Below are 23,115 nucleotides of genomic sequence, written 5' to 3'. Positions count from 1 at the left end.
CTCTATCAGATGTACAAGTTACTTACCTTAGGTAAGGATGTATCTGGTAGACGATTCCAGCCGCAGATTCCTTCACGGCCCGCCCTTCCTCCCCATTCTGCGAGGACCCTTGGGTTGGTCGTCGGTGCTCACCTCCCGGTGGGGGGCTGTGCCTCCTGTGAGTGCCTTCTTTTGCTCTTGACGGGGGCTCCGTCTGGTTGCGATTCATTCCTCCTCTTGGTTCTTGGAGGATGGAGTTACGGTGCGCTTGTACCCCGCTCCTCTGACTACTCAAGGTTTGGGGGGGTTTGCCTTCAATCTCTGTCCTTCCCTCCCATCCCTTCCTCTTGCTGCTAGTGGTCCTGGCCCCTCTGCCAACCTCTGAATAGGGGTTCCCTGGCCTTGCTTTGCCCTTGTTCCTTGGGGGGGTGGTTGCCCTCTATGCAGGTTGGCTTGGAAGTTTGTTGTTCCTGTCTGTCTTGGGACTGGCTCCCCTTCCTTGTTCTGGATGGGGGTGGTAGGCCTGCTACATGTGTCATGACTTTTTACGCATGTTCCTTGTCCCCGAGTCACCGGGGGAGGCTGTCTACATACTGGCAGGGTGGCTGCTCTGGGCTCTGCTCTGGTCTTTATTCTGCCCCTGCCTTTGGACACTGCAGTGTTACACTGTTCCTTATGGTGTCGTTGTCTCCACTCTCTTTTTCTACTCTTTCGCACACTGTTCCCATGCTCCCGCAGTTTTCTTTCTGGTGGCTCCGAGTTGTGGTCCCGAAAAGTTCTCCGAAGAAGACTGACGTAGGCGCATCGGGGTGGGACTTGTGACCTCGCTGACGTCACATACATAGACAACACCTGGGCGGAGTCGCGTGATGCCACCCCGCCCCCGGCGCGCTGGGATGCTTTTGCAAAAAGTTTCCGGATTCAGTCTCACGCCTGGGGATAATTCTACGTGAAGGAATATGCGGCTAGAATCCTTACCGAAGGTAAGTAACTCGTACTTTATCCAATGTGATGGCAATGGTGACTGCTTCTCTGCTGTGGTTAGGAGTCTATATATTGCCATACTTCGACTACTGGCTGATGAAGGCAAGGTCCCTTGCACTGATCACAGAACTTCTTCAGCGCCCCCATGCCCCTTCTTCATTATCTTTTGAAAAAATGGGGAGATAGGTCCTGGGACACAAGGTCGGCTGGACCATATACAACTTTTTGAAAAGGAAAGTGCCGGCCCTGCAGTTTATTTAGTACAGCTCGTTGGTTAGAGCAACAAACCAGTCTTATTTCTGGATTTGTATGGTATAATTTATTTATACCGTTCGTTATTTTTCTTTTTACTTTTACATTTACTAAATTTTTTTTTAGTTGTATGAGAAAAACAGTACATTTAAACAATACATATACATTTACTTAATGACATTAGACAAAAAAGCAATAATTCATTCTCAGGACATAAATATACGTAATCAATTAGACAAAAAAACTATAAATATACTTAATTATAAGACAAAAGAACTCAATCTTTGCATAGTATTTCAACAGATAGTTGGATGATAAAGTCACTTGCAGAAAGGAAAGTGGAAACAAATTAAATGAAACAAGTATATTTGACTATACAAGTTCTCAATGTTCTAGTTAATACACTAATTAGTCGATTCCTTCCTGCTCTTGCCGACGCGTTTCAAACTTGCTATTTCATTTTGCAAGTTCTCATCAGGGCTCTATCAGTTGTTGGTCTGAAAATTATGTACAAAGAAAATTAAGTGAGTCGATCTATCCCTTATTTCCATCCCCTTAACAGACTGCCCTCTGCTGTTAAGTCAAAAAGAAGTACCTTTATTCAGCTTAATAACGGGTGTCCAGGGTTCATTTTTTCTTTCTTATGGTCAATAGATGATTTCTAAAAAATGGCAACAATCTCGTTTTAATTATTGGCCTTAGCAGATAGCCTGTGCCTGCGGAGCTCAAGGCGCTCTTGGAAAATACCTGTGGGGTGTTGATGTATCAATTTCAGTGTTGGACGGCACTCCGTGCGTTTGATGCTCACTTTTTTTCAAGGTTGTCGAGCCTGCAGCATTCCTGTCTGCCTCCCTACAATGAATAATCGATGTAACCATTCGAGTCCCAATTGTAACAAACCATGCAGAACATACACTACAAACAACACCGGGTGTGTACCTTGTTCACTCGGTGTGTTCGTTCTGGCTTCTCTTTAGCCGAAGTGCTTAGGATGGTACTTCTCCTTCAATATTCCCAATTCTGGCGGAGTAAAAGGAAAACGTTAGCAGCCGCTAACCTTTCCAGAGCGTTTACTTTCACGCCCGTATTCATTTTTGGTTTTTGTTTATGCATACCCGGTTATTACGATCCCAGGGCTGGAACCAGCTCTCGTCTTCCTCGGTAAACTCCAGTCAGACGACTCAGTTCGCCATCAGCGCGCCGTGTTTGGATAACACGTGATATGTGCTCGTGTCACATGGTTTACTGTGGTTGTGGGATATGTAGTCCCACTATTTGCAGTGTATTAAGATCTTATTGACAAAGTCATGTTTTGCGTGAGCTAATTGACCGAATGTGTATATTTAAAAGGGGTGAAGTGAAGTTGATTTACATTACGGGAATTCCTCAAAATACATGAAAATGTAATTGCGGTGAAATGGACTGCTTTAGATCTCACTGCGGAGCACTGCATGACTATACGGTGGATCGTTTTTTTTTTAAATTCTAGAAATTTCAGACATGGTATTCAAACCTGTTTGAATACTATTGAATCGGAGTATTAAGTGAGCCTCCTTTCTCAGCAAGACATCATCAACGTCTTTGAGGTGTTTGCCATGCGTTATTGTGAAGAGGACAGTCCATTTGAAATCAGCCTCGGTGTGCCCCTTCTCAATGAAGTGTTGAACCATCGGGGCGGTCAACACTTTAGTTTTTATTCGTGACCTATGTTGTGTTATGCGGGTATTCACCTGCTGGTTGGTTTTCCCGATGTACAATTTTCCGCAGCCTCAGATAATTGCGTACACTACATTTCTGGTCCTACAATTAGAGAACCCTTGGTTCTTCCATCGCACATTTTTGTGCAGAAATTCACTGCCTTCAATCGTTGTATCACATGATACGCAGTTGCCGCACCGGTGGTGCCCCTCAATCGGTTTAAGGCCCCATATTGCGAGCAAGTCATGTTTTGGTTTCTCAATCATGACATCTGCACGTACTATGTGTTGTCCAATGCTCTTATTAATCTTGTATGCGAAGATCGGTCGGGGAAAGGGGCATTCTAATTCCTCTAATAAATGCCAGTTTTTCAATATTGATTGCCTGATTTTATGGGTGTGGGGACCAAACGTTGTTACGCAAACCAGTTTATCCAATTCTTGTTTTTCTTTGCTTTGAAGTAAACACTCCCTTGGGGTGTAGCGAGCTCTTTTTGACTTAACAGCAGAGGGCAGTCTGTTAAGGGGATGGAAATAAGGGATAGATCGACTCACTTAATTTTCTTTGTACATAATTTTCAGACCAACAACTGATAGAGCCCTGATGAGAACTTGCAAAATGAAATAGCAAGTTCGAAACGCATCGGCAAGAGCAGGAAGGAATCGACTAATTAGTGTATTAACTAGAACATTGAGAACTTGTATAGTCAAATATACTTGTTTCATTTAATTTGTTTCCACTTTCCTTTCTGCAAGTGACTTTATCATCCAACTATCTGTTGAAATACTATGCAAAGATTGAGTTCTTTTGTCTTATAATTAAGTATATTTATAGTTTTTTTGTCTAATTGATTACGTATATTTATGTCCTGAGAATGAATTATTGCGTTTTTGTCTAATGTCATTAAGTAAATGTATATGTATTGTTTAAATGTACTGTTTTTCTCATACAACTAAAAAAAAATTTAGTAAATGTAAAAGTAAAAAGAAAAATAACGAACGGTATAAATAAATTATACCATACAAATCCAGAAATAAGACTGGTTTGTTGCTCTAACTAACGAGCTGTACTAAATAAACTGCAGGGCCGGCACTTTCCTTTTCAAAAAACCTTCTTCATTATCAGCATCCACAAGTCCTATCTCTCCCCCACACAGAGGCTGGCTTTCATATGAGTGGTGCTAGAAAAGACCCATATGAAGGCCTTTTCTGCCACTAAAGATTACAGATAGGATTGTGGATATTTCACATAGGATTCTGATATTTCAGGTTCAGACACGTAGTCCAGTTCTTCAAGCGATGCACCAGCTAAGCCAGATGGCCTTGTTCATTCTATTGTTGCCCTATGCCAAATGGCGAATGAGAGCCCCTTAGTCCTACCCAAGAAAGCAAAGGCTCCAGTGTCAGGGGAGCCATTTTGCTTAGGTGCAGTGCAGATTTTCGATTCTCTCCTTTCAAATTTTCACTGGTGGATGTGTCCCTCCAAACTGGTTGCTTAACCTTCAGTCCTCCATAGTTTCTGGTTATGTAGTTACAAACGCCTCCTTTTTACGCTACAGTGCTTCTCAGGGTTCGGGCCTATGATCTGTGTCAGAGTAGCAACAACACATAATTAAATTAGCCATGAATGCTTTCCACCTTTCCAACTCAAGGAGTGTTGAGCAAGTTTTGTCGGGCAAAAGCACAATCATACATTACTTCAACAGGCAGGGCAGTGTGTGATTATGGACCTTGTGTTAGAAAGCAATAGAACTGACTGTGGTCGTGGGGTCAGCCACGGGACATTTTCCCTGAAGTAGCACACCTCACAAACAGCCTCAACGTTGGGCTCCGCAATGGAACATTTTCCCTGTAGCAGCACATCTTGCAAACAACCTCAACGTGAGAGTGGATGCCCGGTGTCACCCCTACTTGGAGAACAAGTGGGAACTTTATCCCAAAGTTACAAAAAATATCACTCTAGATTTGGGTTTCCATGGATGGATCTTTTCGCCATGCTACCAATTGCCCTCCATTTGTGCCATAACCTCTGAATGGTACCTTGGGAGATGGCTTTGGGTTTGACTGGTTGCACAGCCTGCTTTAAACATTCCCACTATTCCATATTCTTTTCTGGTGTGTAGAGCAGGAGTTGCAAAGTAGATCCTGATCACCCAAAATGTGTGAGGAAGATTTGGTATACTGATCAGTTGGAACTCTGCTCTTGGACCACTCTTTTGTACCTGCACGGTTTGGACCTGCTATCCTAGCAGGGTGGCCAGGCCCCTCATCTCAATCCACTGACACTGTAGCAGCATGCATGAAAATTGAGCTCTGTCAACTAGAGTTCTTCTGCTTGCTGCCTGAGTTTGCAGATATCAACTTAGCAGCCTGAAAACCCATAACGATATCCATATACTGGTTCTGAGCCTTGATTTGCCCAGGTGTGGAACAAGTTTTTTTCTTCACACTGGCTCTTGTTCATCAGGCCTAGCAGTGACTACATTAAAAGGCTATTTGGCTGCTCAATCCGCCTTTATTTGTCTAACTGAACAAGCTTCTTTACGTTACCTTTAATAGTGTTTTCTTAAAGGTATTGTAGGAAAGTGCCCCTTACTGCATGGTTACCCCCCACTTTTTGCCTGGCATCTGATGCAACCTGACTTGATGTACCCTGATTCCCTGCCAATCAGATTCCCAGGGCCTGAGATTTTCCTAAACGTGTACCATTATACCCACAATTTGCACATACCTGGCCACAGGTGAGCCCCTTGTAAAAGGTACCATGGGTACCATGGGCATTGTGACCAGGGAAGGTCTTTAAGGGCTGCAGCACCTAGAGGTCTGCACCTCAACACCCACACACTGCCATTGCAGTCAGCGTGTTTTGATGCAGAGAAAAGTGAAGAGTCGAAATGGCACACTTACCTGTGTTCCTTGCCTACAGCCCACTGCCTGAGGCCTTGGTAAGTCACTCCTCTAGCAAGGTGCACTAGCCTTCAGGTAAGGGTATAGTGGCATGAGCCCTGGTGTGGGGGTAGGATTTTAGTTTCCCAAAAACTTTGTTGGAGACAGCTTTTTTACCTGGCCAGGTGTGTTAAACAGCAATGGCATTGCAAAGACTTTTTTATCTAACGTTGTAATACCGCCTAAAAGTAAATCGAAGGATGCATTGTTTTTATTCGTTTTTAAACTTAAAGTGGTTCGTATACCGTTTATGTTGGCTACATAATTTTTTGGGTGGGCATTAATATACATTGGAACCCTACCTGAGCTTAGGAATCCTCCGAACGTTCGGCCCCGGCGGTACCCAGAAGTAGCCAGAACCGCATTGCACTGGGGGTTGACGCTCTAGTCGTTGGAGCACACCACTATAAGACTCGCGATGCAGCGACCGCGCAGCGTGTGGGGATAGGATTTTAGTCTGCCAACAACTTTTTTGGAGACAGCTTTTTTACCTGGCCAGGTGTGTTAAACAGCAATGGCATTGCAAAGACTTTTTTATCTAACGTTGTGATACCGCCTAACAGTAAATCGAAGGAGGCACTGTTTTTATTCGTTTTTAAACTTAAAGTGCTTCGTATAACGTTTATATTGGCTGCATAATTTTATTTGTGGGCATTAATATAAATTGGAACCCTACCTGAGTTTAGGAATCCTCAGAGCGTTTGGCCCCGGCAGTACCCGGAAGTAGCCGGGACCGCATTGCACTGGGGGTTGACGCTCTAGTCGTTGGAGCACACCACTATAAGACTCGCGATGCAGCGACCGCGCGCAGCAGGCGTGCCAAAGGCAAGCCCGTCTGCACCCGTCATCGCTCGGAACGCGACCAGCGCCTGAACCCCTGCCCTTTTTCCCCCAGGAGCATACGATAGGCAATTGCTGCTACGCCTAAGAACAAACACATGTGTCCCACATAATATAATCCTGCAAACTGTTAAAAAAGTAGGGGCCCACTGCCAAAATTGTGCCTTTAAACTCCCCGCCAACACTGGTGTGGGGTCTCCGGGTACCACCACCTTAGGGAATGGAACTAAGGAGAGCGAACCTTCTAGTTATAGAAGTAGGGGATCTACTGAAAGTGACAGAATAAGGGGACACATGAAGCAGAACAGCAAGACAACAGCAACAGATCATGTTAAATGTCTGCTAATCAATATCCGGTCGTTAGCCAAGCATAAGTACGAGCTGGAAGATCTTATCCAACATGCCCGGCCAGACCGAGTCTTTTTAACTGAAACCTGGGCAGATAAGACTTCAGTTTCCGATTGGAACGTTGCCATCCCGGAGGGTAACACATACCTCTCCCAGGACAGATAGCAATCATCTATCGCAACCACCTCAAAGTACAACTCGAGATGGTCCCAACCCTCCCGGAGGAAGCACTACACTTCCGCATCAAAATGAACAACTCTCAGATTTTTCAAGGGATACTGATCGACCGCCCACCTGGAATTAGAGCAGTCTTCTCACAAGCCCTTTTAATGCTCTTGGAATCCTATACCGACTCGTCCTCCCTCACTATTCTAGGAGATCTCAATTATCACCTAGAAGCAAATAATAATGTGGATACCGCTAGGTTGATGAACAACCTAGAAGCTTTTAATCTTAGACAACTGGTAATAGGACCCACTCATCTGGCAGGCCATACGCTGGATGCAATATTTACTAGTGACCCTGATATCACAGTTACCAAAATGCAATCCTTACCTTGGACAGACAATAAGGCCATTCATTTTAAATTGAAACACACATCACCACAATCTGGAACTCAAGGTAAAGTCTCAGAGGTGTTAATTAGGCACTGGGATAAAGTGAAGGATAATTAATTTGAGTCAGCACTCAACCTTTTCCCCGATGGCATTAGACTGCGACAACAATAAAGCAGCTCAGCAGTTCAACGAATGGCTAACAGCAGTCAATAAAGCTGCACCTAAGAAGCTAATGAGAGTAAAAAGAACCAAAACGATGTCTCCATGGTATAACTTAGAATTGAAAAAACTTAAAATCGACTGCAGAAGGGCAGAGCGCCACTGGCGGCAAAACTATGATCAGACACAAAAGGTCATTTACAGCCAGACGATCTCAATATATAAAGAAGCAATCATCGCCGCAAAAAAAAACAGTTCTTTTATGTAAAAATAAGAGGCAGGCAATTCCTCTAGGGAACTTCTTAAATCTGTCAATCTGCTGGCTAAACCTCAGCAAGACAAAGCGTTTAAGCCAGATCAAAATCTATGTAATTAAGTGGCGGATTACTTCCAAGAGAAGGTGCGGGAAATTTATAATAATTTTCATAGCCTGATCAAGATACAGTGACGCCAAAAATCAGTCCTCATTGCAGGCTGACTGAGGTCCAAAAATTGTTACTCTCATAAAATCTGGTGCACCTACTGACCCCTGTCCTCCTTCGATTATGCATCAAATGGCACATAAAATCCATGAAAATCTGGCCATCATTTTGAATCAAATCATAGCCACGGGCAGTTACCCTACCATTTGGAAAATGGGGGCTATTATGCCTTTACTAAAGAAACCAAATTTAGATCCCAAGGAACCTAAAAACTATCGACCTATAGCCAGCTTACCAATCACTGCAAAAGTGCTACAAAAACAACTGTGCAGAGGGTTGACCGACTACCTTGATGCAAATTACCTGCTGGATACTTCACAGCATGGATTTCGTGCGCGCCACTCCACCGAGTCGGCACTAATTCTTGCAGCTGAAGGGATCCGCAGGGCGGTGGATGAAGGGGGAAGGGCGGTCCTCGTACTCCTTGACCTATCAGCCGCGTTTGACACCGTAAACCACACCGTCTCGGTGCAGCGGCTGAGGGATATAGGGGTCGAAGGGACCGCCCTATCATCCTCCTTTTTGGAGGCAAGGGAGCAAAAGCTGGTCTGGGATGGCATGCAGTTAGAGAATTTCCATCTCCCCTGTGGAGTACCATAGAGATCGGCGTTATTGCCAATCTTGTTTAATCTATATGTCACTCCCCTGGCCGATCTAGTAAGGAGACACGGCTTCGGGCTAGTCTCATACGCCAATGACTCCCAACTTATCATCTCCATCAGAAATCAGCCAAAGAACACAGCAACTAGGTTTCATGCCTGTCTTACGGACATTATGACATGGATGGGCCAGAACTACCTGAAGATCAACACAGAAAAAACTGAGGTGATGGAGTTCGGGCGGGGCCAACCCCTCTGGAATCAGACTTGGTGGCCAGCAGAGGCGGGAGAGGGCCCCCATCCGGTCGAAAAAGTCAGAAATTTGGGGGTCATTTTTTAAAATAAATTAAACTTCGGCGCGCAGGTGAACAATCTCATTTCTTCAGGCTATTTCCTTTTGAAAACCCTAAGAAAAATCTTCCCATTCATACCCCAAGAGCTTCAAAAACAGTGATAGTAGCGCTTTTATTGTCAAAGCTTGATTATTCTAATGCGTTGTTTTTGGGAATTGATAAATATCAATTACAAAAACTGCAATCCCTACAAAATGTGGCAGCCAGACTTCTTCTGGGGCTGCGCAGGGGACAACCAACCTCAGCTGGAATTAGATCACTCCACTGGCTGCACATTAAACAGCGCATGGAATTCAAATCTTTGACACTGGTACACAAAGCAATAAATGGTGAGAGTGCAGCTGATCTCCAAAAACGTTTTACATCATATGTTCCCTCACGAGCGCTGAGATCAGCCACTCAAGGCCTCATAAAAACGGCAAAATTTAGACAAGCTAGATGGGGGGGCCGAGCCATAATACACTGTGCGGCGAAGCTGTGGATTAAATTGCCTCTGTCCCTGAGACGCCAATCAAATCTCCAACTATTCAGAAAACATCTGAAAACCTGGCTTTTCACTGCCACGTAGGCTTTGGCCACCTTTCCTATCTTGCTCTCACACTCCAGTGCCAAGACGCTTCAGCATTCGAGCGCTTTACAAATAAATAAACATAAACATAATCATAAACATACTCCTACAGTGTCTAAGTCTATTCTTAGACTTTGTAAGTATAGAAAAACTATAAAGAGTATATGGTCTGGGAGTTGGTGATTACGAACTCCATGATGGCTTTACTGAAACCTGAGAAGTTCGGTAGCAAACTTCTCAGCACATTAAACCCATACTTCATGGATCCATTGGCCACCACCGGACAGGTTTCTGGACCCCTGGATAGAGAGCCTCCACTCTCTGGGTCCAGAAACAAATCCTATCCTGGGCAGAGGTGTCATGCCTCCTCCAGGATGGGTTGGGTCCATGAAGTGGAAGCTGTCCCTGCCTTTTGCTGCCCCCAGCAACTGGCCCCTCCCGGTTCTGCCCCCCACTTTGGACAGGAGTATCGACGGCAAAACCAAGCCAGGATGAGAGGTATGCCCACCTTTGCCAACCCCACCCCTCAGGTTGGAGAGGCTATGTGAAGCACTCATCTCAGTCCCTTCTATCTTGAAGATGAGGGGACTCAGTAAATTGAGAGAGAGAGGCACAAGCCCCCTCCCACTGGAGGGTTGCATAATTGGGCGTGTACCCACGCCAAGGAAGGAACACATTGGTCCCGACCTGCACACCTCTTTTAACACCCATAAATCTAGTATTTAGGGTGCACCCTAAGCCTTGCCTCCTCAGATTCAAGAAAGGAAGGAAGAGTCGTGCTGACCCAGGAAGAAGAGGACAACTACTGCTTTGGCCCCAGCCCAACAGGCCTGTCCGCCTACAGTGAAGAACCCGGCATTTCCAACATCCAACAGTTACCCAGTGCCCGGAGGACCTGTCCTGCACTCGCCTTACAGACTATGTCTCCCGTGAGCACTGGATTTGCTCAACAAAGACTCCAAGACCAGATTCCGGTGACTCCGCAATTCTGCACCCTACACCCACAGCCTGAGTTTGTGGCTGAACACCTTAGGAGGTCGCCCCAGGCTCGGATCCGGACCCGGGATCTGGCCATTTGACCTTCCTTAAGACGACTCCTACAGCCTCAACCTGAAGGGTCCTCCCAACCGCGACCGAAGCTGGTAAGAAAACCTGAAGCCAGAAGACACCTTGCACCCAAACCCCCACGGCATTGGATGGCCCAACAGACGGTGTCCAGGCATCCCCTAAGAATCCAACATACCCCTCCAACCACAGGTCGCCTTCAAGAAGCCTTCCTGCCCGAGCCACCAGCATCGTTGCTGAACCGAAGATCTCCATTGAAAAGCACAGGGCCCCCGACGTCTACTTTGCACCCTGCACACTGCCGCCCCAGTGCCGCTGGTGGTGCAGCTCCTTTGTGGATTGCAGGCCCCTGCAGTGTTAACCTTAACCTCAGGAGCTTTGCTCCCACACCTGTGTGGTCTCCTTGTATGCAGTCCCTAACCAAAGGCCCTCTTAGCCCCATTGGGTAATATTGGGCTCCTGCACTCTGCACCCTTTGACGCCAGTGCCGCTGGTGGTGCAACTCGAGTGCCCATCTAGACCTTGGGTAACCCTTTCCTAACTCTAAAAACTCCCATTTGTAAGTTGTGTACTTCACTAAGAAACCACTAACATTATTTCTCCCATAGTAACCCATGTTATGAAATGTTGGGCCTAAAATGTTCTCTGTTAAACTGATGTATGTTTGTATGGAGAAAAGATAACTAAACTGCAAAGTCTAAAAAGTCTTTCTTACTGTGTATTGTAAGCTCCTTGGGTGTGGTATCTTGGCATACCACCCCCAGTGCTGAATGTAATCCGAAGGTAATCAAAAAGTAACCTAAATGTAATTACTGTGTAATTCAAACTACTTTTTAAAGTGATACCGACCTGTAGCACTTACAGATCCATCCTCAATTGTACTTCTGTGTAAAGGTTTACAATTGAAAGTATATTTTATCTACCTGTACCAAGTCCTGTTTGGTTCTCGAAATAAAATACAAATACACCTTTTTATACTTATCCAATTGGTCTGGATTCTGTCTGAGTGTGTGTAACCAGTCCTTGAGTGAAATAATACAATAAATGCCTTGTGTTAAGCCTAACAGCTCGCCTACACTACCACAAAGAGAGATGTTAGTACTTACCTAATTTAGCCTCTGTCATACCTCTGGGGACTCCCTGGATGCTGTTCACACTATACCTTACGTTTATTTATTTATTTTATTTAAGCGATTTGTAGAGCACACAAATAACCTTGGGTGTCTCGGCGCTGCGGACTCTGTGAAAGACTAATCCAGAAGCAGATGGTTATTGATTAAAAAGCCAAGTCTTTACTAGTTTCCTGAAGGCAAGCGAGGTGAGGCAAGATTTAGTGTGATGGGGAAGTGTGTTCCACAACTTGGCTGCAGCCACGGTGAATCTTCTGTCACCCCAGGACACTTTTTTTGTTTGAGGGACGTTGAGGAGGTTGGCTCCTGTTGATCGCAGGGGTCTGTTGGGCATGTAGACACACAGAGCCCTCTTAATAAACTCAGGTCCAGTGTTATGGATGGCTTTGAATGGGATGCAGAGTGCTTTAAATTTAATTTGGCTACTAATCGGTAGCCAGTGGAGTTTTCGGATCTCAATTGAGATTGGTTGATATTTAAAGGGGTGCTGGTTAGCATTCTGACGGCGGAGTTCTGCAACACCTGTAATCTATTTATGACCACCTTCTGGGCATTGAGGAGGAGGTCATTACAATTGTCTATTTTTGACATTATCAGGTTGCTAATAAGGGTTTTATCGGCACTGGGTGGAATGAATGGTAGAGGTTTTTGAATCATCCTAAGGGTATAGAAAGAAGAGGAGACCACTGCAATGGCATGAAATGAAAAGGATAACTTGTTGTCGAATAAGACGCCTAGATTCCTGACTTTCGAAACAGGAAGGGGCTGGAGGCCCCATATTGGCTGGCCACCAAGTAGGGGGCCATGCAGGGGAAGGTTTACCAAAAATCAATACCTCCATTTTATCGGAGTTCAACTTTAGGCAGTTGTTGGCTATCCAAGTACTAATAGCCAACATTCCGTCTTAGAAGCTGGCTGCAATTGCTCCTCCGTCGTTATGGATTGCGAGCACCAATTGTGTGTCATCTGCGTAAGATGTCACACCCATCCCATGGGTTTTGATCACCCTAGCCAAGTCCAACACGTAGATATTAAATAAGGTCGGACTCAAGGATGACCTTGTGGCACATCACACGGGAGGGTAAATGAGGAGGACTCAAAGTCGCCAAGACTTACTAATTGTATGCGGTTAGAGAGAAATTAAGACAGTAGGTCTTTAGCCTTATGTTTAATGCCAATAGTTTAGCCACGGTCGATCAGTGTAGCATGATCGACCGTGTCGAAGCCTGCTGATAGGTCTAACAGTACCAGAACAGCAGCACCACCTTGGTCCAGTACTGTCCTGATTTCGTCTGAGGGCAGTTTCTGTACCATGGCCTCTTCTGAAGCCGAATTGCATGTTGTCCAGAAGTTGTTATCTTCAATGCATTGGGCCAGCTGTGAGCTCATTAATTTCTCAAAGATTTTTGTTGGAAATGGAAGGTTTGCGATAAGCCGATAGTTTTTTGTTTCTGCTGGATCAAGGTGTTGCTTCTTTAGCAGCGGCTTGATGATAGCCTTTTTCCAAATAAGGGGGTAGATGCCTGTTTAAAACATGGCATTACAGATATCTGTAAGATTGGGTGCTATATGTTCCGGGATCAGTTTTAGAACTGAAGGGGGCAGGGGGCAGTGGGGGAGCCTGATTTGATGGTAGCGATTAAATCAGAGCTTGTTTTGGTGAGACTTGATTGAATTTTGGAAAAGAAGGGGAGCTTTCTGCATTACTGAGGACATCCTTCAAAGGGTCAGCTTTGGGTAGTGCAGTGAATTTGTCGTATATATTGCTGACCTTCGCTTAAAAGAAACTGGCCAGTGAATTGCAAAGATTCTGGGTGGGAGCTATTGGAGAGTTCGTCGTGGCTCCCAATAGTTTTGTGACTACCTGAAACAGCTGCTTGGTGGAATCTTGGGCGGATTCTATCTGACTAAGGTAGTATTTTCTTTTCTCCCTGATAATAAGCTGTTTGTACTTGGATAGAGCTTCCTTGTAGATGTTTTTTCAGTGGTATTATAGTCTCTACACCAGCGTCTCTCTAGGTTTCTACATCTTTTTTTCCAGTCTAAGTGACTCAGAGAACCAAGGTGCCGAAGGAACAGCTTTGTTTTTAGAAGCATTTTTAAATGGCACTAGAGTGTTAAAGGCATTGTGCAGCCATTCGGAGTAGTTTGATGACGAAAGTGTAGGGTTTAATGTAGAGTCATAGTTAGTAGATGACAGGTGTGTGGTAAGGAGATGGTGGTCAGTGCAACTCCATGCTTTAAACTGTGAAGGTGAGATTGGGCTAATATGCACAGGGTTGGGTTTTTTTATCTGAAGGTCAAAAAGGACAGCCCAATGGTTAGTCCAAACTAGAGGCATGGTGTTATGCAAAGAGATTTGCTTATTGCTGGTGAAGAGCCCGTCCAGCGGATGGCTGGCTGAGAGTGTGGGGCTGGTCACCAACTGAAAAAAAATCTACCGCCTCTAGTTCGGCAATGAGGGATGAGGTGTCATTGTCATCAACATCAAAGTTCTCCCAAGTGAAAATTGAAGTCCCCTAGCATAGTGAAGTCAGATTCTACCGCACATGGTTCTAGTAAGCTGCCTAAGGTAGAGAGAAATTCCGCTCTGGAGCCTCGTGGATGATAGAGGAAGATTCCTATGAAGGTCTGTGAATGACTAAGCGTTATCGAGAAAGTCACAGCTTCACAGACTGTGGAGGGAATTGTCTCAGTCCTGATTAAGTATTTGTCACGGTGTATGATTGCCAGTCCTGCTCCTTTTTTATAGTTCTGTCGTGTCTGATTACTCAGTACCCCTCAGGGGTATGGGTGCCGAAATCCGGTCCAGCAGATAGGTCACTCCAGGATTCTGTAATAAATAGTATGTCTAAATGTTGGTCCTTTAGAAAATCCCGTATTTCATATGAGTGTTTAGGAAGAGAGCAAGAGTTTATAGGAGCTAAGTGAGTATATTCATGATTTATTTGCGAAGTAAACATCTGCGATAGTACAGGTTTATTGTAAGTGTCAAGATTAAAGGAACATTTGGGGCAGCTCCAAAAGGAGTTCGTATCTAAAGAGCAAGTGTGTAGATGAGGACAGGAATGAAATTTGGTCAGTTGGTATAGTTCCTAGCTTCCTACATGTATATTTTACTTCTTTCTTCCCACATTAGTGCTCAGCGGGATTTTAATCTTAAGTTACCATTTCTTATGGCATAACTGTTCAATCTGATGCACAGTTGCTCCGTTTGACTCCTACTCTAAAAACTGTATTTTTAGTTGCAATGACTTCAGTAGGGTTGGTGAACTTAAGGCCATCTTTAAACAAGTATACAACAAAGATTGGCATATCTGGTAGTGCATACATTTTCGGTATTTATACAGAGTTGTCATGATTGCCCAATGCTTCTACTACCCTGGGTGGTCCTATGGTGAGTGGGTCTGATGCCCTAACTAGGACAGGAAAGTCAGAGTGGGTGGCTGATATGAGGAGAAGGGGGACGGGGAAGGGGTTGAAACACGTCTCCCACGTCAGAGAAATGTATGGGCCTTAGGAGCAGGAGGTTAGTCTAAGGGAAGGGTGTTAGTTACTCGCAGTGTGTGGTAGGCCTTAAGAATGCAAGGCTGTGGAGTTTGTGGAAGATTCCAATGGTGGATCGAGCAGTTTAGAGATGCCCATTGGCTTGGGGCCCACGGGCATCAGCACAGTCCTCTGGCGTCCTCACTATGTAATGCCACTGCTTCGCCCTTTGCCCATTGGGTGAACAGAGCCAGCCATTGTTCGGGGGTTGAGGGTGGTGATTTCCTGCAAGCTGTAATTGTTTCTTGGCCAGTATGAGTGCCAGGTCAAGGAAACACGTTGCCCACGTCCCACATGATGTTTGAGATGCCTGTGAGGCGTTCCAGCTGTGACTGAATAGTGGACCAGTATGTTTGCAGCTGTGGGCAATTCAAAAGGATGTTTCCGGCTAGCTCCCTGGGTGTTACATCTGGTGCAAGTGTGGGAGCCACCAGGAAAAATGTGTGCCAGTTGTTTTCGGGATAAGTATGCCTGATGAAGTACGTAGTATTGGATGAGTTTTAGGCAGGCGTTGCAGGATACCCTCCGTCTTCTACCATTCATTATTATGGAGTAATCTGCCAAATTTCATCTGCCAGACCTCCCTCAATGGTTGGAGTGATATCTATGGATGTGCAAGCATGGCTTTAGTGAGCTGTGTAATTAACCTGCGACCTGTGCCCTTAGACTCCATTGTTTGTAAAAACGGTGTGTGACTGGTTCAGAGCCTTGATTTGCCCCGGTGTCTTCCATTGCCCCTTTCAGGGAACCATAGAGGAGTAACTGGCCCTCAGGAAGCGCATACCGTTCAGTCAGTGCTTCGAACACCATCAGGTGCCCATCGAGTAAAGATCGCCCATGTACACGATGCCGGCATCCTCACACCTCTGTCATCGGCTGCTGGTGAGGAGGCCCCTCTGAGTAGGGAATCCGAGTAACTGAATTGTTGGAGCATATGGAGGAATGGGATTGGTGAGGCATGCAAGAGCCACCTTTGGGAGGAGGGGTAAACTCCAGGGGGTGTACTTGTCTGTGCAGGAGGTCAAGAAGGGTTTCATTCAAGGGAGAGGGAGGAATTGATAATCCCAGTGTCTTCTAAATCCGGCATGCCAGTCAGTAGGAGAGCCATTGCAGTTGGGCTGCCAGGTAATAATATTTAAATTTCGGCAACCCATAGGCCCCTCTGCTGTGGTGGGAGCTCGAGTTTTGCCAAGGCCCCCTGTCTGCGTGGTTTGTACCAACATAGGTCCCCCAAAATAACATGAGGTCCCGAAACAATGAACAAGGAAGTGAGATTGGAAGGTTTGCAAAGTAATGCAGTGGGTGGGGGAAGATTATCATCTTCGAGATCACCACTGCCCTCTACAGACTATGGGAGTGATGTCCAGAACGGGATCTGTGACCTAATAGAGGTGACGCTGCTAATACATTGTGTTCGAGAAGGTCTGGGGTAGCATGTTAGACCCAAATCACCAGATATCTGAATGAAGACGGCTCCCACCTGACCAGACACTCTGTCACCCCCAGGTTCATGGCCCTCGGCGCAGTCCTAGGCACTAGGGGGCACAGGCAAGATTTGTCGCAGCTGACTGCCAGCCTCATTACCTAGCTAAATTCTGCAGTAGCAAGGCGACGACAGTGAGATCAGAATCAGTGTCCCACAGGTAGAGCAGGACATCGTCTACATACATGGAGGCTGCATGGAAGACGTCCGATAAAGGGATACCCCATTCCATCCATGCTATGGAGGCCAAGGGTTCCATAATCATGGCAAACGAGAGACGAGAGAATGCAGCCCTGTGGGGTACCACATCCGTTCAAAATGGTCCACAGACGGACCCTCCACAGCGGATCCTAGCTGTAGGGGGTGTATATAGAAGCTGGATCAGCTTGGTAATGTAGGGGCGAAGATCAAATTTCTTAAGGGCTGCAAATAGGTACTCACAGCTGAGGGATTTAACCGCTTTACGGATTTTCAACACAAGTGCTGCTGCTCCAGGCCATCAACTGCAGGCCCTCTTAATCCTACCACCATTCCTGGTTTTCAACCCTAATAATCTTGCCCTCCTGTCTTGCCAAAAATGGTACCGGTCTTTCACATGGGCCATTCCTCACTCTTGCATCTTTTTTCTCTTCACTCCCCTCCAAAGAGGAGGAATGACTGCATAGGCTGGACTCCAGACATGCACTGCATTACTTAATTGACTGCATGCAGCAGGACAGACTGTATGGTCAGCTATTTATGAGCTTTACGAAAGCAATGATGCATAAAACAGTGACCATGCCCACCATTTCGTGTTGACTTTACCTTTGCAATAAAATTGCTGTGCCTTGGCCAAGAAAGAGACTCCAACGGGCATTGCTGCATGTCCCCCCAGCGCCTTGGCAACCCTTTCCTATTGGTTGATTTATGCTGGGCAGCCACGTGGTCAACTTTACATACTTGTGCCAAACATTACTGTCTCACAGCATGCAGAAACTGCTAATTTGCTAGAGCTGTGTTCCATGATTTCCTTTAATTATTAGCACTACTCATTTCCACCTCCCGAAGGGTGTTGCTTTGGGACTCACTCATAAGGTGAAGAATATGCAGGAAAATATAATATCCACCAGAAATATTATTGCCGATGGTAGACATTTTCTTATAGCCTGCATTATCATTTTACCTAGTTATATAAAGTTATTCCATAAGAGACAAAATATTTTTTTTTATCTGGGCTGAGAAACTGTCTTATTGTCAGAACAGCCTAGGTGCTCATCAATTTCTCGGAGAAGTGGGTATTGGCTGTTTTTTATTTGAAATTATACTTCATATTTCCCTGCTCCTAACCTGTAATATCATTGAAGGGCGGGACATGCCCTGAACCACATTGTAAGGTGGAAAAGTTGTAGTGATAGCCTGTGATCTGAAAACATGATACCCGTGCTAGGGGATAACTTACTAACATCTGAGAAATTTGCAGAATAGAAAACTGCAGTATTTTCAGTTTTTCCACTTCATGGATCCATTTGTCTAGCCAGCGTATTTGCCTGCTTAAACGTAGAGCTGAATGAAAGAGATTCTATTTAGGTAGTGGAGGGACAACAGAACTGTGGTCATTCATCTTTTATATCTTATAAATAGGTCGTGGCAAAACAGGGAGAGCTGCTCTTCTGAAGTATTCCAACTTCAGATGCAAAGTCATGCAAAGGATCTTTCTCACAGCCATGCAGGTGGAAACTCCCTTATCAGGTTTTGTTATGGAACGAGTGGAATGTGAAAAACATCACGAGCCGTTGAATTTGGAAAGATATGGATGATCCATAATTGAGAATAACGTGTTTGCTAATTAGAGCAGTATCTCTGCCTTGCCTATTGGAATATATACCGTACCAAACCATAACCACATTTATTTTCAAGTAAGAAGTTGTTTTAATTAAACATCTTTTAAGACAATTATTTCAAAATTAATCAACGAAATGAACTTAGATTTAAGTGCATAAAGAAATTCATCATATGCAAAAAATATTTTAAAAGAGAAGTAGAGATAGTGGATAATATGTGAAGGCAACTGCAAGTTTAAAAAACTGAACTATTCTACCACGGGTTACACTTTTTAAAGTTTAAAAGCTTCTTGCGTGAATGTCACACACTCTTCCCTTTGAAACGGTGTCAATTAATTCCTTCTCAGGAGTGCGCTCAAATGTCTCTAAAAGCAGTCCGCTTAGCCAACTTTAGTACGTGTTTTTTTTTACCGTCAAGTATCAAAACATTTTACTGATTTACCTGAAGTTCCATAAATTCGTAACTCACATTAAGATTGTCATGCTTCAATCACTACCAGAACACATGTGATTTTGGTTTGTGTATTCTGCAATCACTCAGTCTTTGCAGTGTTTCCCTAAATGTGCTTCCCTCCAATGACTTGTTATGAGGAGGATTGTAATTGAATGGTTGTTCATTTCTTTGGTTCTACAAGTTTCTAATCTGCAAGGAGGTACAAGAAGCGGTTGAATCCATGGCTCAGTCTGCCAAGTGCTCAATGGTCATACGTGCTTTGCAGGTTTCTGCTGGATAAATCAATTTACTTATTGAAACCGCTCACTCTGGTAAGGACCTTGCAGAAGGGAAAATCGATACAGAACATGAATGTGAAATATTCTAATAGAACACCTCATGAAATTGTGTTACAGCTATTTTAGTTTGAGAAAGTAAATGAGCCTCTCAAAAGTTACATCTGTAAAGAGATCTGGAAGAGTTCATTTAAATTGTATCCAACACGACAGCATTGGAAAGTGTCATAACCCAGCTGCACGTCACGTATAAACGAAATAAAGTTTTCTATAACAACGCTATTATTTTTTAATGCTATGTTTGTTCCTTCCCATTTAGGCGCGGTAAGCCTCTTTATATCTGCAAGGAGAGGTACAATGTTCTGGAGCAACAATGGGTGACGCACACGTTTGATCACATCAATAAAAGATGGGGACTTCATTACAATGGATTGTAATTCATCTGCTGTACGGTCACCATGTGTCACTGACGTAACTCCGTATGCAACTTCAGCCATAAGGAAAGGGCAGAAATGATCTGTTCCTTTGGAAGACTAACTAGAGAAGAAGAAATCCTTGAAATTAGATGACCATCCTGTAGCTAGGTGCTATTAAGATAGTAATAATGATACTCCTATGTAAAAGAGTGTGTTACTGGTGTGAAAGCTTCATTATTTGGAAAAAAGGAGGACTCAGCATTAAAAATAAAGCACAACAGTGAGACATCAGTTTGTCCTGTTTCACCAGGTGTGAAAGCAAGCGGAGTATTGAGATGAATTTAACAACTTTAGTGACATTTACCAGCATCATTGTGTATGTTTGCTTCGGCCTTCTTTGTGTTCATATAGGATTGTTACTATGTATTTATGTGTACTTATAGAATCATTGTAAAACAAATGGTTGCTTATGTGATATACTGTATAGTAACAGATGTCTAAAATAGATCTTTACAAAATATACATATATGTTTCTCTTATTGAGGTGTCTACCAAAAGCGTTTAGGCTTTGCTGCACACCTATTTGGTTCTCAGGAATTTCGGATATTCTCAATAGGCGAACTGGCTGTAAAATAATGTAGTATGCTGCTCCTATCATAATGCAGGATTTGGTGGCTCTTGCCAAGTTCTATCCTCTAGAAGTGGATCTGGCCACAACTAGTGAGTAAATAAACAGAAGCATACATGTATTTCACTTTACTTACAGATTGTGTGAGATGCAGACCCTAATTACAGTCTTGGATGCCTGCTTCTCATGAACCTCCAGATGTGAGTTTTAGAACGATTGAATTATAAAGGTACATGTTCTATTTAAAATGAATCATACTTTTGGTTCCTTCGTGCAGCTCAAGGGGTTCATCTCTATTGTGCTTGTGCAGTGTCATCACTGCTCATAGGGCTTTATTTCTTGAAATGGAAAAGAGCTCAGCAGAGGTGACCCTGTTGACATGGTCAGTGCATCCTCCTTCTCAGATTAAGAATTCCTAAGAGATCTGAAATCTTTTCATTGTGTTAACTCCATGCAGTCTTTAGACTGGGACATTTACAGCTACATATCATGCTGCAAATGTTTTCTAACAAAATTATTCAGTACATTATATTTTATTATGCTGTATTAAAGAGTTCCTATCTTTTTTTTTTTCTTTAGTAAAACGTCAGTGGAAAAGAGTAAACGCCACGGGTCGCAGACAGAAATGCACTTGTTTATCCATTAGACCTATTATATTTGTGTGCCCTTTTGTGCGTACCGCACTAAAAACATTGCGTAGAGGAAAACATAAAAAGGGAGGTTGCCTGCAAAACTGGTAAAGGCAAACACAATTGATATTCGTATTTATTTTAAAATGTCCTGAAACGTTTTTAAACCTACTCCAAATATGCTAAAAATGACATTGTTTTATTTCATTAAACTGCTGTAAAATGTGAAGTTAAACGTATTCACAAATCAGACTCTTAAGTATTCTGCAAAAGTACTAATTTATTTGAATATAGTTTAAAGTTTATCTTAATTTTGTTTTTACAATGCTCATGGATGCCAGGCCATTTTGTTGTAAATATGGTGAATGAACAAAATAATCTACAACTACAGAATAACGTTATTACAGGGCTCATGAACTTGAATGGCTGAATTGGTCTAGAAGTCTAATGCATCAATGAAAAGAGATAGTGTATCAAGCATTTGATCAAAGTGTATTATTAAAATTGGAATGTTTTATGTGTGCACATGGATGTGAAGTGAAATTATTAGCCTTAACTTCAAGAGCTGGATATTTTACAGTTTTCTGTGACTGACTAAGACGTCAGGTAGCAGTTCAGAAAAACACTTGCGTGGGAATTGTACTTGAATTCATTGATGCATGCTGCTGAACACTAATTCTGATTTTCTTTTTCTGTCCTTTTTTCTCATACTTTTCCATCGTTTATTTCATTGCCCTTCCTCTGTGATACACGCACACATTCTCTTTCCAGACCCCAAATGATTTTGAACTTTGAACTTGATTTTTTATAAATCCGGATATACAGACTAACAAGTACATGCAAAAAATGTGTGTGTGTGTGTGTGGATTATACTATTGCTGAAACATCTACTGTGTGATATCTTTTGTGAATGGTCATTTAAGTACAGTACATTACTGTAGAAGCTAAATTAATCTTTATAATACATCAGAAAAGTACACAATGAAATATAATCAACATTGTAAAATATGTTAATAAAAATCTAATCTAATTCAACGTTTTGGGACTTTAATTCACTTTCCATGAAATTATTTTTTCTTCCAGATACCTAGAACATCACTGAAATACTTTCTCAAGATTTGTGTAATTGATCACTCAATGTCTGTGCCTCATAATTTGTTGCAGTAAGTGATCCACAGCAACCCATTTATGCTTATGCTGGAGTTAAGGCAGTCTGTTCATTACCCCCAAAAAACTGGAGACTGTGTAACCTTCTCCTCCAATGCCCCAATTTGGAAACTCTATCCGAGAACAAATGTCTGTATCCTTTACCTCTCGGAGCGCTACAGCCATGTGTTACCAACCAAATACTCTGCTGTTAGTATTCCTTTTCAAACTCTGCAGCTTGTAAACCAAATTCCACCAGTGGAACTTGAGCCTGGAACAACTCCTGAATGAGGGGCACTGCAGCCAGGATGACCCACCCTCACACCCGAAGGCTCAATATTTTGAGTCCCGGCCCATAACCAGGGGCATTGCATATGGTTCCTACACCAGTAGGTTGTCTGCAGTCTGTGCCTTCTTTCACAATGGAAACGCAGACTGCATTCCAACCAGTGCTTGGCAGCGTGTACCCCCCACCATGGTCACTGTAACCCTCAGCAGGGTCTCTCCTTTCTGTACTTTGCCATTGACTTTGAAACCTGTGCCCGCCCACCAGTGGCACTATGTGTCCCTAGCACAAGCCAATGGTTCTCAATCTATGCCTCACAAGCCAGTGTCACTCATACCTGGATCCCTTTGATCCTCGAGTTAATACCTTATGCACACTGGATGTAGAGTCGTTGTATACGAACATGCCTCAGACAGCGGCTCTACTTGTCATTCAGAGAAAACTCGACTCATGTCCACGCCCACATAAAATAC

The 23,115-nt window shown here is 43.8% G+C and overlaps 1 protein-coding gene across 5 annotated transcripts in view; it reads left to right on the top strand.

Moving 5' to 3' along the window:
* The window catches only part of UBR3 (ubiquitin protein ligase E3 component n-recognin 3), a 1,992,321-nt gene extending 1,970,081 nt beyond the window's left edge, over nt 1-22,240 (top strand). For all 5 annotated transcript variants that reach the window (XM_078681592.1, XM_078681591.1, XM_078681590.1 and 2 more), the window contains one exon: nt 19,857-22,240. In XM_078681592.1, coding sequence (XP_078537718.1) covers nt 19,857-19,974 — 118 coding nt within the window. In that variant the 3' untranslated portion in view covers nt 19,975-22,240. The remainder of the gene's footprint in view (nt 1-19,856) is intronic.
* Nucleotides 22,241-23,115: the final 875 nt, after the last annotated feature.

This window comes from Lissotriton helveticus, chromosome 3_1 (genome assembly GCF_964261635.1).
Source record: "Lissotriton helveticus chromosome 3_1, aLisHel1.1, whole genome shotgun sequence".
NCBI classification, from domain to species: domain Eukaryota; kingdom Metazoa; phylum Chordata; class Amphibia; order Caudata; family Salamandridae; genus Lissotriton; species Lissotriton helveticus.
Note: the sequence above shows the minus strand (reverse complement) of the source record. Positions and strands in the feature narration are given on the sequence as shown.